This window comes from Cyanistes caeruleus, chromosome 10 (assembly GCF_971803275.1).
Source record: "Cyanistes caeruleus chromosome 10, bCyaCae1.hap1.1, whole genome shotgun sequence".
Lineage (NCBI taxonomy): Eukaryota > Metazoa > Chordata > Aves > Passeriformes > Paridae > Cyanistes > Cyanistes caeruleus.
Genome location: NC_141710.1, coordinates 13,153,596 through 13,172,423, shown reverse-complemented (window position 1 = coordinate 13,172,423; position 18,828 = coordinate 13,153,596). Strand labels below are relative to the sequence as shown.

Sequence of the window (18,828 nt, the reverse complement as noted above, 5' to 3'; positions counted from 1 at the left end):
ATTATTTTACTGTTGGAGAATAAAAGCCTGGTCTAGAAAAAGCAAATTCCCAAAATCCCAAAACACTTTTTAAGTCATGAATTGTTACAAAAAAAAGACAAAAGCAGCAGAATTTAACTTGCTGGTATGTGAAATCTAAATGCTGCAGGTATTAATAACTATTAAAATAAGACACAATTTATTAAACTTAAGTCTTCCTTCCTGTGTTTCCTTTCTCAGTCTTAAAGGCATGTAATTTAATTAGCTGGGGAGGAGAAAAACCATTCCTCATTTGTGAGACTGAATCCCTCTCATGTCTGAGAGAGCACCTATAGTCAGAAGGGCTGACATTTAAATGATAATATATTCTATAGTTTTCAGGCTCTAAAATGTCAGTTGGTGAACTGAACCAAATGTGAGTCTCGAGCACAGTTTCCATTCTCCAGTGAACCCAAAACAATTTGTTCTACAACAGCCTCAAAAGGATAAATGTAAATCTGAAGTGAATAGATTTAATAAAATTTAGTGCTGAAAAATAAACCACTGTATTTCTAGCAAGCACAAATGTACAATCAGCCAAAAGTAATAAGCCAACAGGCTTAAAGTAAAGATGGTTTTTATGGGATTCACATAGATTTTTCCTTCATATATTAACAGCAGAGGGACAGACCAGACCAAAATTCACGGTCACCTGAAAAACCTTTCATTGTCCTAAACCATCTGTAGTAGTAATAGTGTATTTTCATTTGCCATCTTGTTTTATTTGTACATGCTGAAAATTACTGCTCTCAGGCAATGACCTAAAACTCTAAACCAAATTAATTTATTTTAATTGCTTCTAAGCAAATCAAGATGTTCCCAGTCCTAGCATGCTAACTTGTGACACCACAAATAAAATTTGCTAATGTGGAAACCAAAGATGAAGCGAGAAAAGTCTTAAAGCAATACTCTGTCTGTTTCACAGTTCTTGCACACACACTAAACTCTGTAAGCGTTAATACAGAAAAAATACAAATCCAGAAGCCTTTGCTTTTAATATTCCAGTTACAGAAATGTAATTTAAGCAGACTTAAGATAAAGATAAGGTAGCAGACACTTATAGATAAGAGACAAAACCAAATTAATCTACATGCACTCAAACGATGACAGCAAAATACTCGTCTCCAACCTGAGGCGGCTGGGGTATGGTGAGGCGAGATTCTCCTTGTTTGTCTCGATTGAACACAACCTTCCAAAGGATCATATCAAGGAGGACATTCTGTGAGACATTACAGTGAGTGGGAAGAGTTAAAGAAACTAATGATCATTTGTTGTTAGTGTGCACATTACAAATAAAACCTGAAACAGTGTGTTAGGCATAACTAATTCAGTGGCAAGCAAAACGGAGAGCTTATGCTACTTGTCTGTACTTTTGTGATAAACAATTTCATTCCTAAATTGCTCACACAAAGTCTAAGAATATGAATGTGTACTCTAAAATCAACAGCAACATTGACCAAAACTACATCCATCAATATGGGTAAAAAACACAAATACACATGTGTTTCAATACTCTAAAAACCTGTGAAGCACCACATGAAGACATGAGTGCTTAGAGCAGTTTCCCCATAAACCATCTTTAACATTACAGTGCATTTCATTTTGGAGCTATGCTTTTTACAGTCTGTTTTAAACTAGTGATATTCTCAGAAAAGCAGCAGTGGGGTGGCAGAGCTGAGCCACCAGCAGGAATGAAGGAATTTGGTAGGTATAATTCCAGGTTTTTAAAAGAGGGCAGAACTTAACGAGTATGTTCAGCACATGTGGTTATCCTCATACAGCTGCATGGGCAGACTCAGGAGCTTTGAGCAAATCTGACAACACAGGTGTGAACCTGCACCTTCCATGGCCTCGAGCCTGCAACTCTGATCCTTGGACAGATTCCATTTCTAACATCTGACTAATCTCTGCCATGGAAAATGGGGAGCAGATTAGTCAGACTTTTGTAACTGATTTTTATAATGCTTATGATTTTATAATATACCAGAATTTGTTAGTTATTTTATAAAGCACTGGCCAACAAATCTTCAGCTTGTTAAATGTTCATTTTTGAAGCCAGTCTGGTTTAAGCATGTCTATACCAGGCATCAGGGGTAAGGAGGAACAGCTGCTAAGATCTGCCTTTGTTGTGCAATATTTTCTCTCATCTGGTAGAAAGAATCTGCATGCTTTGTGAACCTAGTCTGGCACCCACATGGAAGGAGCAATAGCTTTTCAGAACATTTCAGTAAACAAAAGAAAACAACCACAGTCAGAAACTATTCCTGCTGTAGAAGCAATGACAAAACTACATATTATCACAGTGTGACACAAGTGTCACACTGGCAAGTGTGACTAAAGAAGATCCAATTCCTCATGTACCTCATAATTATGAGACACTCAAAGAGGCAGTTCCTGAGGGATAGGTCTCAGAACAAACTCTAGGTGAAATACAGGGTACTTTGTTAAAAGATGGAAGGAGCTGCCACCAGTGGCCTCTCCCAGAATGTGACCTGTGGCACCCAGTAAGTCTGTAGTGATAAATGTAGGGAGGAGAAAAATCCAGCCAGGCACACAAGGAAAGACAATGAGCTATACTGGAAGTGAAGGAAAGAAATAGCTTGGGATTTCTACCCAACACACTGGACCCAAGGATTTGGTACCACATGACAAAGCTTTAGGGAGTGTAGAGTAACACTGCTGGAACTGAGCAAATGCAGTTCAAGAGGTGGGCTGAAGTTATTGGGAGGTGAAGTGTGCATTGTAAAACAAGGTTTGGGATTTGAGGATCACTAGACAACAGTTCTGTTGGGACACCTGCTGTACAGTAAAACAACCCATCTGTCATAACAAAGCATTCAACTTACACTTGCAAAGTGAAAGAAACTTGGTTTAAGACAATGCATAACAGCTCAAACAATTAGTGCCAAGAAGTAGGTACTTCTATGTTATTACTAAAGTACCAGTAACAAGATAAATAGGGAAGTCTGTTTAAAAGAAACATGCCAAATTACCCAGCAGTTTTGCTAATGAAAGTTAAATGACTGAAGTGTAGGAAGATGCTAACTCAAACCTCCATAGGAAAAAGAGTGGGGTAAAGTTTGAATTACTAGGAGAAAGAACAGTCTGCAGGTAATTATATTGCTTAGGTAACACTTAGTAGAAATTCACAAGTTTTCAGGCTGATGTGACAATCAACAAGGCCCAGAAGTGGAACTTTATGAACACCTATTTAAACCAGAGGAGAACCATTTGTCCTCAAATGTGCTGATACATGGATTGGCACACTGTACAGACTTTCTACTGGAGCCCGTACACAGCCAGGACAGAGACAACACCAGATTCTATAAGAGTTACAAGATCACCTGCAGAACAAAGGAATTTTCAAGCAGATGGCAAATTTATTTCTTTCAGTAATCTTTATCACTGGACTGAAAATTGAAATTGAATAGGAAAAAATATCCCTGTCTAGGAGGTTTGTTTTAAATTTATTGTAAGACCAAAAAAGCCATGATTCTGAAGCTTCAGAATAGCTGCTTTGTTTCAGTGGTGAAGACAGAAAATTTGACTTTTCACAAATAAAAGGAAGCAAAAAAAACCTATTAGGCATTCACTAATACAAAAAAAATAATTCAAGGGCATAAAATCATCACAAGAAGAGTTAGAGTACATACAGGACAACATAAGAAAGGCACAGGAGCTTTAATAGTGGATAAACTTGCTAACAACAATACTAGAGGCCAAGAAAATCGGAACTGACATGTTTTGGAAAAGACAAGTTGTCACCTGCCATGTGAAAATACAAAGACATGTTCCAATAGGCAGCAACATAAGAGCATATTTTGCAAATTCTATTTGGAACAGCATTTTAAACACAAAACCTTGGTAATTTTGATTCAAGCATCTGAAAACAAATTTTTGAAGTCATTTTTACCAGGTCACAAATGAAGGAAAAAAACATGTCAATTGGACAGAATATTAATGCTGTAGTACTCTTTGAAGAGCAAAATTATATGATCCAAGCAAGTATTATGCTGGCTACATTGATAGCGATCCCTCACATTGTAAAGGAAATAATGATTAGTAGCTGTAGAAAATGTTAAACAGTAAAAACAGATAATTGTAGTGTGCAAGTACTAGATAATGTTGGAAGGCTTTTTCATCTTGCAGGAAAAAAGTGACTCATGACTGCAACCCAAACCCAAACATATTCAGGTTGGAAATGACACGTCAGTTAACAGGGAGAAGAACTAAGCAAAGGAATAAATAACTGACTGTGAATCCAGACTTCTGGAAGGTCTTTCTATCCAACTTTGATTCTTGGAAACAAAAATAAGGCACCTGGATGAAAGGTAAGGCATGTTTCTGCACACATTAACTCTGGAATTACAGCAGAGGTCAACATCCAGAGTGACTGTCTTCAGACAAGCTCAGTGATGGAAAAAGCAGATTTGCATCAACATCTCTATTTCTGGACTTTGATCATATCAGACAATCGAGTTACACACACCTGCATTGTTCTGAACAATAAGCTATGTGTATGACCCAAGGAAGGGGGGCTCCCCTAAGGATTAGATAATTCTCTAGTATGTTGTTATTCTGAAGTAACACAGAAAATAAAAGTGGAGAATTTTAATATGAAACAGTTTAATTATTAAGTCTTTCAACTTCCTACCCACCCCCATTTTTTAATAAAAAAGATTTTAAAATTACACTTTAGACACAAAGTCTTGACACCTTATATCTAGCTTACAAGGACATTTGTAGAAATACACATTTCTTAACAAGAAAACAGCAGCCACTCATACTGGCATGCTGTGAAGAGTGAACTTCTAAATAAAAGATAAACATACACTGTGAAAAAAGAAACACTTAAAAGAGAAGCATTTTTTCCACGTGGATTTCTTACCTCTGTCAGCACGGATACAACTGCATTTAGAATAACGATGATGACAATTCTTAGGCGCCACTCAGGTGGCACACACACGAGCTGTGGAAACAAGTTGCCAGAGGTTAGAAACACACTTGTGAAGTAAACACACATTCCAAACAGACTCAGCATTATAAATTCTCCCTTCCCCACCCAGTGATGTGAAGCTAAAGCTCTGCAGGGGTCATGCTTGCCCCATAGGCAGCCCAACAGTTCCCTGAAGAAGCTGACACACCTACAGATCTGCTGACTCTCACCTCAAGAAATGCATCAATAGGTTCAACAGGATGCAACATGATGAAAAATATGAAGACATAAAGAACTATAACAGATAAAACAAACGGAACTGTAAAAAAAGAAAAAAATATTTTAATTAGACTATCTCACAGTCAGGAGTATTAGACAGTTTTAACATGTATCATGAGTTCATCACTGCCTGGAAACAACCTCTCTTCTCCATCTAAACCCCTTCAAGGCAAATTTGGGCAACACTAGTTGTGCTGACAGCCATAAAGAGAGAATGTCTGATTCCTTCTCACTGGCTCACTTGTAGAGTTGAAATATATGTACACATATACTTTTACAGCTATTAACACAAATTTCTCCATACAGTTTAGTATTTCCTTATTTCTACCTGTCATTATGAAAGGATAACTGCACTATGATCTAGCAACACTATTACTTCTGAAGTGTCACAACACAATTGCCAACAAGTGTAGTCACTTGGGAGTTTTATTTGGAACTGTATATACTAAGAAAGGACTTACAATTTTTGTAGCATGGTTGTCTAAAGGGCTTTCCTTTAGAAAATACAATTGCCACTATGAGGTACTGGAAGCTGGATATAAAAAACAAAGTTGTATTTTCATAATTTTTAATGTAATGCTCATCATGAATAGTCTCATTCCCATGTTGTGCAGAGCTGGTGTTCTTGGCGTCCAGCACATTACATGCACTACAACACAAAAAACATTTAACACTGAGTTATGGAGAAGAGGTAAATAGGGCCCACTTATTTACAAAAGTAATGACAGAACAAATTGCTACAGTAGTAAAAAAGCTTAAACTTGAGAACATATTACAGGTAGTAAGAAATAACTCAAAACTGTGGCAGAGAGGTAGCAATTTTTGTGAATTCAGAGATTAGAGTTCTTCTATGCTGCCAGTTTGTAAATTTTCTACATAAACTGTTTAAAGACTACCATTGCAGACAGACTTCAGATATAGGTAAGGATGCTGCAATCTAAAAAATAAAATTAAAATACCTCTTTCTATTCAAAAACATGAATTTGATTTACTGTAACTCTTAACAGGAAAGCAAAGTTTTATAATATGAAAGACATAAAATAGGTATTAACCATAAATTTCAAATTTCTACCTCAACTGTCCCAAAGTTGAAGAGTCATTAGACCAAGCCATCTGACTCTGACCCAATATTACCTTTCAACCACTGGGTAGCTCCCATATATTAGTATGCTTTTCACAGAAATCAACAGACTAACAAGCTGCCATACAGAACTTTATTTTCAAAGTCCCCAAAGGGGGGCGGTCAAGAAAGAAGAGAGCAATTATTGCCTATAGCTTCTAATCACTACTGTATCTTGCACAGAGACACTGAAACACTTACTCAGAGTCTTCTGTCCAAGGCTCATACCAGGACTGCTGTTTGACCCAAAAGAACCCCAAGGTTTGGAAAGCAAGGCAGATGATGATCTGAGACAACACGGAACACAGAAGTGGACCTGAGATAAGACCTGATGGAGGCCTTCGTGCAACAAGCTCTGTCCAAGCCGGGTTGAGACTCACTGCAAAGGGAACAAAAAACAAATTATACATTGCATCATTATGGTTTTCAAGAGTTATCCTGTTCACATTCTGTGGGATTAGAACGGCTTGCTCATGACATCACCTTAAAATTTAGTCCAGAACTGCAAATGTGAAACCACCTTGGAAAGACCACAGAGCCCAAGAACAATGCCACAGTGCCTTCTACAGGCTGGTTCCCCAGCAGCAGAGCATAGCAGGGGACAGACAGCAGCAGCCATGAGACTTAAGGAATTAGTAGTGTCTGGCCAAATTCCCTTTGGTACAAGGACTTACAGCCTGCCTCCTCACTTTTGGACTGTCATTGCTTCAATTAAGACATTTTTATTAAATTTGAAAATTGAATTCTATTGATAGCCAGTGAATTGAATGCTAGGCTACTATGTGGAATTGAACATTTCACTAGGCAATCCTTGGAGTGTAACTTTTTGTGGACTTCTGTTCAAAGTAAGAATGTGAGGAATCAAAACATTTGAGCAAGAGGATATTGCAATAACTCCTGTTTTGATTCCAAAACCAGCTTCCAGTGCTGTGAAGACTTAGTTCCCCAAGACTGTGCCCACAACATACTTCTTGTATGAGGACATTTCATAAATTTCAGGTGAATCCAATTCAGTACACAGTGGTAGTTTGGGTTTCTTATGCACAGATGTAATAGTTATAACATCTTCACTGTATGTCACAGTGTTTTCTCAAAAACACATGTAATTAGATATTAAAGAAAATCTGACCAAGTGAAAAGTGGTTCACAGAAGCCACATTGGTGTAATTCAGTATAGTACTTACTAGTGAAGACAACCACCAAAATGATTGCCAAATCAATGAAGAGAAACTGGAAATCTCCCAAATTGCTCAGGATCTGGAGCAAAACCACAAATGAAACATTGGTATTTTCTTCACACCACAAAAAAATTTATACTGACACTCTTACATCATTAATTCTTTGAATTTCACTCTATAAACAACAGTGTAATGTCAACATGGCCTCCTTTACCTGCAGGACTACTGAATACTCTGTAATTCACAGAACAATTCCTGAAGTATCACAGTATGAAATCCTTTCCTTTCCAAGATGGACAAGCTATTTGGAATTGGAATTTGTTTGTAATCAAAATTATATTATTGAATCTTACATACCAATGCAGTAATATCATAGGTCTACAGTTCTTTAAACACCATAGCCTTACTATGCACTCATACAGCTATCAAAATTTCCACCTCAAAGGTCCTCTAATACTCTGCACCTTTAACTTGCTCAGAATACAAATTAAAATACAGGATTTCTATCACATGCCACTATTGTGTAACCAATCATACAAACAGGAAATATTCCACTTTGCTTCCCACCCCCCCCAAACAATACTTCCAGGTTCTTTCAATTCTAACATAAAAGGAATTCATTCCCCTTTAAAAGAAGTTGGGCTATTTCAAAATGCTGAATGTTTTTAAGTAATTTAAACCTGTATTTTTGCTTCGTTTGCTATTTATGCTTATTTAGTCTTCCCAATGTAGAGACCTTCTTTTCACAGCCATTGGTTATTGCCTTTTCTAAACTGATACTACCATATATTTTGTATATTTAATGTGAAAAAACACCCCAAAATTCTAACAATACTTTTAGTCTAAATGTATTTTTGAATGCACGTGTTGTACCCAAAGGGACTTGCAATAAATAATTTGTATTAAATATCTATCAACTTTCAAATCTCTGAATTATGCTGACACTGCATAGGTATTTATAGAATACTTACAGAATACAGCAAGGTAACAGTGATGTACTGGATGATGCTGTATAATGCCATGAATTTAAACACACAGAAGGAAGTTATTAAAGCAGCACGGCCTTCCCTGTCAAAACAGATGCAATCATGTAACTACAAAGCTTTCTGTGCAAGCAGTTAAATTCTGCCTACCAAAACATTAGCTGCAATTAAACACACAAGCAAATTCTTTGAGGGACGTTAAGCTACAGACATGGAGAGAAACAGGAGTCAGAATGGTACACTTCCCCCAACATCAAAGTGGTGGGCATGTCTTGAATTCAGCCACCACCTAACTTCACTCCTCTTTGGACTTCATATGGTCTTTCAATAGAGGCTTTAAAATGTAAGATTTTTACACAAGCATCTGTGGAACATTAGTGTACTGCATGGATTGAGCAAACATTCAGTCAGCCACAGAGCTGCTGACTTCAGAAATGTTTCTGATAATGCTTTACTTCATTAGCCCCCCACAGACCCCTAGGTTCTCCTTTGGCTGACCTTTATCCAAAATCATTACTTAAATTCCAATTTTAGAGTCAAAAAATTGATCAAACCCTATTTAGAAAATTTGTCTTCTACTTTGTGTGATGCTGAGCAATTATCTGAAGATTTTTATTGCTTGCAATTACACACAGCCTTTACAGAAACTAGCAAATTCACTAAGACAATATAAAAGACTCTTGCAGAAATTTGGTCATGCTTTGAAAAATTAACTTTACATGGACAAAGGATTTTACAACAAAATAATCATTGCTATGGCAAGGTTTTGCTCAGAGTACATTCAGTAAAGAAACAGAACCACAAAAATGTATGGATTGTTCTGTAATTCACACTGGTTTCCTACAGCATCAAATATAAACTAAAATAGAGCATGCAAAATGAGTTACACAGGCACATTGAAGTCCACAGTCAGTGGCATTACCTGATCAGTTTTGGCACACAGGAAATACTGGGTGTCCTGGAAGTGAATGGTGATGCCACAGAAGCCTCAAGTTCAGACAGAGATATACCACCGTGTGCCCTCTTTAGTGCCTGCCAGGTAACATTGAAATAGAGACCATTTTAGAACTTGCCTTCAGCTGTACAATTTAACTGAATGGTTCTGTATGGAAAATAAAAATATACTTACCCCACAGTCATTTGCTCCATCTCCACACATGCCCACATAGTAACTACAAAAACCAAACAGACATAAGCATTCTGGACCATTTTCCAACCATGGTCAATTTAGCTTATTTCATTAATTACTTCTATATTACTTAGAGTTATTCAGGGTTTGCATAACAATAGGTGATCATTAATGCTGAAATCAATTACAGTTGCTGATATACATATAAGGAAGTAAGACAGAAAAGTAACATGACAATGAGAGGTCAATCAAACCAATAATGTTTTATTAGCTCTCTATTATCTCAAGGTGGTATAAAGAATCTTTGCTCTAGGCAATGACACCTGTGTCATATTTTGTAGAGCTACAAGGCCTGACTCCAACAGTCACATATTGACCAATGTGAACAGAAGTCACCCTGATAGTACTTTTGGAATACACAGAAGACATTTGATGGGTCTGTTTCATAAACCAAGCAACTGGATTTATAAAATATGTTAGTCAGTTTATGCATATATTCCACATTTAAAACTTCATGAAAAGTCTGAAACTTTCCCAACTAGCCAGCAGATGGTACTACTCTCATTCCATTAGATCAGCTAATAGGCTGATCTATCAGCACATGGAGTTCTATCAGCCCAGCATTTTTCTTTAGGCAAAACAGCTAGCAGCATGCATAATTTTTGTCTCCTACCACAGCAAACATATATATATATATATTCAACCCTCTTGCTTTCCATGCTTAAGCAAATACTTACTCTACATTTTGTAAAGCTTCCACCAACTGAGTTTTCTGATCAGGTGCCATGCGAGCAAACACGGTGCCGTGTAGCACGAGCTGCAAGACAGAAGAGTTCTTAATGCTCATAAGGCAAAGTCTGTTCAGCATTGAAAGTCCCCATGCTCAAGTAAAATGCTCACCTTGGGTACCAGGTCCTGAAAATGCTCCAAAATCACTGCAAATGACTTCCCATTCATTGCAAAATGGTATTTTGTCATCTGGAGATCCTCAAGGCTTTCATGGACCAATTTAACTGGAATATCCTATCAAAAGTAGTTTAATACTCCAGCTGTAATGTATTTACACAGATACCTTGTCATTTCAAACTAATACTCAGAGGGGTATTCCTAGAGATCCCACACAAAACTAGGTTTACAAGAATGTCACTTGAAAAGAAAAACCTCATACAATAAAAACACATATTACTAAGAAAATGTAGTATAAGGTCTCAACTACAAGCAGCTAGAGAAGTTTTAACAGACTGAAATGTTTGGAAAAAAACCCTGTCAAGTGAAATGTCAAATGTCATATCACAGTTGAAAAACTACCTCCCCCAGCTGCTTTAGTAGTCTTTGGTATTTGAAGATCTGAAAGATAACCAGTACATCAATTCTGAACTGACATTTAATGACAGATTTACTATTTAATGGAATAACTTAAAAAGAACAGTAGAACTAACTGCTTACACTCTAAGAGCATAATACAGTTGTATTACCTCTGAGTTTATGGCTGGTGATGAACTAGTGCATTTTGCGAGGGTATCTGCATAATGCCAGTTGATTCTGGCAGCCTGCCCATCCTTTGGAGGTAGTGCTTCAGCAATAATGACCTTATCCTGAGGTAGAATCATTCCACAGTCTCTGGCCACAGAGATAGCAGTTAACATGTTATCCCCTGTTAAACAATTGTATTTAAAAGGGTTTCAGTCAGAAAAGAATCAAGATCGTACACTGATATTCTCTGTAAGAGAAAAGCTAACAAAACCTGTATAGAGGACTGCCCCACATACCAATGCCAACATCAGAGCAAACCAAGCTCACAAACAACATTCAAAGCCTACTGGGAAACCCCCTCCCCTGGAAATTGTATGCTGCTTGGAGCTAGAAAGATCTCTTATTGACCAAATCTTAGTGTATATGGAAAATCAGGCAGAAAACAGGTAGCCATTTAAAACACTGCTTTTTACACAGTCACAGCACATGCAAACATAGAGCTGTACTGTTAACCTAGAAGAACATTCCAAAATCACCACACCTGTGATTTAAAAAGCAAACACATAATGTATGAAAAAACACTGAGCACAGACACCTAGCATGCTTACAAGGACCTAAGTCATTCTCCCAGAAAAAATCCAATACAAAGTGACTTTGCATAGTATAAATCAAAATGGTAGGGACCCTCAGGACATCCAGTCCAAGCAAGTTCAGTCATAAAATTAGACTAGGACTTCCACTTGGCCCGATTTGTAAGACTTCTAAGGCTTTTCATCCTCCAATTCAGTATCAAGTACCTTATACTTGGAGGTAGGGAGAAGAAACTACGAAGGGGAATTAAAGCCTTTTCTGGTTTCTCGACTTACCAAAGCAACTTGCACCCAAAAAGAAAAAAATTGGTGTCTGAATATTTTCGTAAGTTTCTAAACTCCCCTGTTGCTATAAACACAGTGTAAACCCACTGACACTAAAATTTGACTTCATACACATAATTAAAACAAGACCAAAAAGAGATGGATCTTTGAGTATGAATGTTTACATGCTAACCTGTAACCATGACAGTGCGAATGTTGGCTTTATGCAAATCTTCAAGTACAGCAGGGGTTTCTTGCTTTAACTTGTTTTGCATTATAATTAACCCCATAAAATCCATGTTGCTTTCAATAGCATCTCTGATGAAAAAGAGACAAGAAAGATCATAAGAATTACAATTATTAGATGTAGCTTTAAAAAGCCTGATTTTCTGTTTATCAAAGATGAATGCGTATTTTTAACCATGAAGTAATCTGCTCTATAAAAAGTGATGTGAAGGATATCATCACAATAATTTATATTTATTTCCCTTGTTTTAATTGAAAACCAGTGTGAGAAAATGTTGTTTTCTCTCAAGTACAATTTTCAGTTTCTTCCATGAGAATGCTTTCTAAAGGAAATTACGGTCTCAAATAGGTTATAGCTAGAAAACATGCTCTGAAACAAACTGCATTCGCAGGCCAAATATTAAGGTATGTCTAGAGTGCACATTTCTATTTTCCAAATTAGCTGAACGTTAACATAAAAGCTAGCACATTGTTCCAAAGCCATGTAAGATTAATAGGCAGTAGCTAATTAGGCAGAGAAATGAATTCACTTTGGTTTACATAAAAAAGTCAATGTATTTACAGGTCTTGGGTATTCTACTGCTATTGTAGATTTTCACACCTGAAACCAGAAAACTCACTTCTCTGCTTTGCCAAATGTTCACCTTGTACACAGGTCTAATACAAAAGAACACACTCAAAGCTGGCATTTTCACAGCTGTGCTACACATTCAAGCACTGTGGAAACGATGACATTATCCACAAAACTAGGCTCTGCTGGAAAACAATTCACAAGAGGAACTACTCTTTGAGGGAAGAAACCTTTCTAACTTCCAAACCAGGGCAATGAGAAAAAGGACATGCTGCCTTTAGGAGACAAAGAAACTGCATCAAACATGCATAAGAGGATTTCCACTACTTGCCATTATCCTTAATAAACACAGATGATGTAAGTAATGTGCAAGTAGGGAAATCAAACAAGGTTTTCTGCCACAATAGTGTAAATTAGACATCATGAAAATAATATTCCAGTTCATTTACAGCTTAAAGCTCATCCTCTGAATTCACTTCATTGCAGAAAAAAACTTCCTTATCTTGTATGTCCAGGGCACAACTAAAGGATGCACAGGACTATGTATGTCAAGACAGAAAATGCTGAAGAAGAGTAGTAATTGATTTAAACAAAAATACACATTACATATTAATTCAAAGCATGCAGCTTTTAAAGTCTGTTACTTATTAAAAAAGTGAAGTCACTCTTACCTACTAATAGTCTGGACTTTGTGCCATGTAAGCTTGGACTCCAGTTTTCTGTGAGCAAGAGCAATAACTCGGAAGCCCTGCTTAGTGTATTCTTCCAGGACACGCTCAAAGTCAACAGGAACTTTAAAAAGATCAAGTTCTGAGTTATTAAAATATTTCTATTTCAGCTGAGCTATAGAAGAAATAAAAATAATTTGCTCCTTTACCTGTTTCCTGCTTACACAAGCTGGCAATCACCTCTGGGGCACCTTTCATGTAAGCATCCATTCTCTTTTCCCCTAGAACCCTGGCTATTACACACATGCGCTGCAACACTGAGGAAAATGGAAACTGGCGCACGATTCCAATTTCATACCCAGTCTGTGTCACACAGGAAGGAAGGAAGGAAGAAAAGGGTTACATCCACATACAGCTTAAGAAAAATGGGTATATGCCGAATGAAAAAGCATACTTACCGACAGCTCAAACAGTTCCTGAAAACCAAAAAAAAAAACCGTCACTCTAAATACCAATTTTAAGTGTTTCTTCAGCTACAAACTATTTCAACACTAATCAGTAAATGAATCTGCTCAGCATTCTTGGTATCATATTGTATTTTCAATGGATTTCATGAAAGCTGAATATAAATATACCACATCCATTTAGTATCCTTTACACAGTAGAACTGTAGAGCTTGATTTCTTGAATAGAATTTCCAAGATCTTTCACAGTCCAAACTGTCTGTTTAGCCTTTGTAAACGACTAAAGTACTATGTTGTTTCAGAATGAGGCCACAATTATTAAGTATATCCTCCCCAAAAAATAATTTAGTAATTTTCAAGAATGTTTAGATGCCAACTACTGCACAGTAACAATTGCTGTGCACATACACTGAGCTCTGAACAAAAGGAAGATATTTCTATCTACTACAAAATACGACTCATTGTAATACTCTCCCACTACCCCACTCTGTGATAATCTGGATATCCATTCACATACTTAAAATTTCCTTCTGTGAAATATTTAAAAATACTTCAAAATACAGCTAAAAGAAACTTTTAAATCGGCTAAGTACATTTTTTCTGTTTTCTTACTCAGCACTATCTCTAAGGTACGAGAGTAGCAAGAACTCACATGACACAGTGACATTAACAAATGATTGTTTTAACTGAAACTGCAAGGTGAGCACACCTAAGCACCACTAAAACAGTAAGAATTTGGTAACAACACCAATATTAAAAGGCATAAGCTCAAAAAAGCATTACTGTACTTTATAAGCAGTAATAATGCTGACACTCAGTTTGCTCACCTTGAAAGTGGCATATACTGAACTGCTACATTCAACAATGATTTAAACATGTTTGTTGTGTTTACCATCAAAACCCTCACAGTTCTGATCCCATTTCAATTTTATCAGCCAGAACTTCAGCATACAGTAAAATGTGTTTCTTTAGCTCACATCAATTGTTTTGAGTTTTTATACCATTTCTTGATCTGTTGATTGCTTGGATTCTGGGGAAAGTTGTTTTGAAGGTCGAACCACTGTTGGCATGATTCGATTATGAAGGGCTGTCTCCTCTTCAGTTGCTTCTTCTAAAATCTGTATTTTAAAAAAAAAATCAGCTAATTAATGTACATTAAGTTTGAATTGCTCATAATGCAGTGTTCAGGGAAAAAAAAGGTACTTACCCATCCTATTGCTTCAAACATCTTTAAATCAAGTGGATCCCCAGAGAGCACCCCTTCAATTTTTGTAAGGGAATGACAAGTTGCCATGCAAGCAACAAACTCTGACTTCAGCAAGCTCTCACTGCAAGCCCTCTCTTCCGGCAAAAGGAAACTGAAACAATGAAGTAATAATATACTTAGCACTATAATTATTTATTATGAGCCACTTCAAAAGGTTTGTTTAGATTAACGGAAGAAAATTGACTGCACAAGTCCCTTCACTTGTATTTTCACACATCACAGAAAACAAATTAAGACTCTGGGCTGGAATTTTCAGAAACTATCACAACTTTTCCTCCTTCAAACACTCAGTAGTCATTCCTTCCCTGTCCAATTTGATCTCTCATATAAAGCCTTCTTATCACTTAGTATTTAACTAATTAAGCTAATTCATTTCTGCAGCCCGAAAAGTCATTGCTTAGGGGGAGAGGATTAAAGAAACATGCAGCAATATCTGCAACAGCTTTGCAGTATGACCCTGATGAGGTCTCACTCTTATAAATGAAATCCTACCACGTCTTCACCGTGGAGTTTTAACTTCCACTACACCTAAGCCACAGTTAAAGTGGCATTCCTACAGTGCATTACAGCAATAATAAACATATCTGAGCTCACACTGAATTTTCTGTTCTATTCTGCTGAAGCTGTTACAGTACAACTGAGTGTCACATTTGCTATCAGCTCTGAGCTCATCCTTACCAAGCATTTTCCACCCGCTGAATTCCCCAAAGATCCAAGCCATCCTCAGTAAGTGTGCCAGTCTGCAAAAGACACCAAGGGGCATGGCATGAAGAGAAAGTCTTCAAAAACAAATTATCTTCTAGCAAAGCAAAAATAAACAGCTATTTAAGCAAATTACACTTGAATGACATATTTTCTTTTGTTTTCACATACAAGACTTTGGGACAGAAAATACAGTATCTCCCTTACTTTTTTCTACTAATTAAGTTACAAATCTATTAAATAACTTTCAAAAAACACTCAAAGCAGTCATGCTGCTCTCTGGAGACAGAACAAATGAAACAGACCCTTAAAATCCAAAGATGATAGCTCATCAACTGAATATTCAGGGACAGGGGACAATGTCTGTACTAAATAAAGTTCTTAGTAACCCTCAACTCTCACATTTCTGAGGTGCCAGTACTAAGTTGGGACTTGAGAGTCTTGAGATAAGAAAGCAGCTAATTACAACAACGTTTTAGAGAAGATTAAATCAAGAGAGTTAACAGATGATAAACACTGAATACCTGGAAGATAACAGATTACAAATTATCTAACTTACATGAAAGATAATGAGTTTTCCCTTTTCATCTATACAAACTCCCTTTTCTAAGACAATGCCCCTCAAGGCAGCAGAGTTTCAAAATTCACCTAACCTTATCAAAACAAACAAGATTCAGCTGGCCACAAATATTTATCCTTTGTGGGCTGATGCAGAAGATGCCAATTTTTTTCAACCTTCTTTGTGCATAAACGATGCCAGCAGTCATAGCAGCAGGGAGTGCTGGAGGCACCGTGATAGTGATAATGTCAAGAGACTCAATGATGATGGTACGAGCTGGAACCTGCAACAGAGGTCAGAGTTAATGAACAAGAACTCACTGCTCACAGATTCACTATCCCACTGATCTGTTACCAAGAGCAAAACCCACACATTGTGTTACCATGAGCAAAACCTCAGTACAGTGTGTTCTGGACTGCCCAGAAATTTAACACAATCTCCATCCACCATCAGCAACCACAATAATCCAGTCCTAAATTATCCACAACCCATAACTTCAAATTGTCGCTTTTCCCCGTGGAAATATACTACTTTAAAACATTAGCTGAATAATACAAATTTTTTTGAGAGAAAGAAAAAAACAAACCAAAAAGCTTAACGGTTATCGGGTTATTCCTTGATAAGGATATTTTTGCCTGCAGCACAGTTTAGATGTGCTGTATCATATTTCTTCCAACTGTATGTAAGTCAGATAGTAATCTTGTAAGTAATTGGGATAAGAAAAATCAAAGTAAACTCAAATTTCTCTGTAAGATATTCAAATTCTGCTTCTGTGCTGAAACTTATTCTCAATAACCTTGTCTTATTTCATTGATATAAAATGGAGCAAAAAAATATTCACTTTAAATCAAAATGTTTCTCATCATGTGAAGTGTGATGGAAGTCATGGTCACCCTTTTCTAAAATAAGGCAGTTCTGGACCAGAAATTATAACATACCTCATTTAAGATGCTATTGACAATTGTGTAAAGAAACCCAATGCCTGCCACCACCACCAGAGACAGAAGAAACAAATAGGCATCTCTGTAGAGCTTAAAATCAGTTGGCTTTGGATACAGTATGGAACGAACAAGCTGTCCTTTAGCAGTACTAAAGCCTAGAAATAAAGGAGTAAGTTATTAAAAATACAAACAAAAGCAAAGCTATTCAAATATATTAAAAACCTCAATAAAACCCTTAAGCTACTAATTTCATTACAACTGTTTCTCAATATCCATAGCAGATGTTTTGCAATACTGTAATTAAGGTGTTTTAAAAATATATGTGCACGTCATACTAAGGGCTTCTCTCCTATGGCAAGGACATGCTGCTGATGCAAACAAACCCCTCCTCTGCAGCAGCAGCAAAACCTCACATGGTTTGACCTGGCAGAGTTTGTTGTACTGCATTTTGTTCCTCACAGTACTAGAGGGTATATTTATTGTCTAATTAAGCCAGTCCTTGCAAAAAAGAAAATTAAGATATTCAGAGTCCAACATTAAATACTTAAATGGCGAGTCTCCATAAGGTCCCTTGAGAACCAGAATGAAAGATTCAGAAGAAAACTGCAGTGCAGGGAGTCATCTTCTGGAGAAAGGTACCTCCTGATAGCATTTTGACAACTAAACTAGGAGACTGCCCTTCTAAAGGTCTTACAGCTTAACAACCAACAGATATCCCAAGGTCCTCCTTGAACTTTTGCCTTGATGTTTAAAGAGGCCAACATTAATGCCCAACTTTGTGTGCCAAGAACATTTTAGATCTTCTTAGACCTCAAAGTCTATTGCTACAACCTCAACATCAATGAAGGTCTTCTGGTATTAGTGACAGCTCCCTGACAGCTTCTTAGTCTGCAAGACACCACAGCAAAGGCTGATCCCTCCACCCTGACATTTGGCATATAGGATTCTACCAAAACAGAGATGGCATCACTCTTAAAGTGGATGAGATCATCACGAGATGAAAAGTGATGAAGCCTCCAGGCTTTGCATTTGCTACTGCAGAATATGAACCATGGGCCTGTTCAGAGAAGTTCATTATGTCTGTATGTACTTGAGTATTTAGCGATGAATGCTTTGTAATTCAACATAGCGGTCAACAAAAAAATCAGAACTACTTTCTATTTTTTTTCAATGGTTTTGCAGAAGGTTCTGTACAAGATAGAGCACATCAGGATAAAATAATAAATGAAAACCTCATGGGGTGTCTTTAGATCACACTGGATATAAGGATAACTTTAGTGGACAATTCTGTTCTCTAAAGCAAAATACCCAGTTTTGAATTCTTTTCAATTACAAATAAGAGCCACAACGATATCCATCAACTGAGTTTTAGGAGGAAAGAAATGAATACATTTTACATGTATTTCAGCTGTAACATCAAACATGTCAAAGGCTTAATTT

At 36.9% G+C, this 18,828-nt stretch overlaps 1 protein-coding gene across 10 annotated transcripts in view; it reads right to left on the bottom strand.

Moving 5' to 3' along the window:
* The window catches only part of ATP13A3 (ATPase 13A3), a 56,842-nt gene that overhangs the window by 4,866 nt on the left and 33,148 nt on the right, over positions 1-18,828 (bottom strand). For 6 of the 10 annotated variants that reach the window (XM_086843604.1, XM_086843609.1, XM_086843605.1 and 3 more), the window contains 21 exons: positions 17,386-17,543; positions 16,542-16,730; positions 15,865-15,926; positions 15,127-15,277; positions 14,921-15,037; positions 13,914-13,931; positions 13,665-13,818; positions 13,459-13,579; positions 12,164-12,288; positions 11,119-11,297; positions 10,544-10,666; positions 10,381-10,460; positions 9,644-9,686; positions 9,437-9,546; positions 8,503-8,599; positions 7,538-7,610; positions 6,555-6,732; positions 5,695-5,882; positions 5,185-5,273; positions 4,907-4,987; positions 1,148-1,237 (listed from right to left, as the gene is read on the bottom strand). In XM_086843604.1, coding sequence (XP_086699730.1) covers positions 1,148-1,237; positions 4,907-4,987; positions 5,185-5,273; positions 5,695-5,882; positions 6,555-6,732; positions 7,538-7,610; positions 8,503-8,599; positions 9,437-9,546; positions 9,644-9,686; positions 10,381-10,460; positions 10,544-10,666; positions 11,119-11,297; positions 12,164-12,288; positions 13,459-13,579; positions 13,665-13,818; positions 13,914-13,931; positions 14,921-15,037; positions 15,127-15,277; positions 15,865-15,926; positions 16,542-16,730; positions 17,386-17,543 — 2,426 coding nt within the window. The remainder of the gene's footprint in view (positions 1-1,147; positions 1,238-4,906; positions 4,988-5,184; positions 5,274-5,694; positions 5,883-6,554; positions 6,733-7,537; positions 7,611-8,502; positions 8,600-9,436; positions 9,547-9,643; positions 9,687-10,380; positions 10,461-10,543; positions 10,667-11,118; positions 11,298-12,163; positions 12,289-13,458; positions 13,580-13,664; positions 13,819-13,913; positions 13,932-14,920; positions 15,038-15,126; positions 15,278-15,864; positions 15,927-16,541; positions 16,731-17,385; positions 17,544-18,828) is intronic. The other 4 variants (XM_086843610.1, XM_086843612.1, XM_086843611.1 and 1 more) reach the window with 1 other exon arrangement.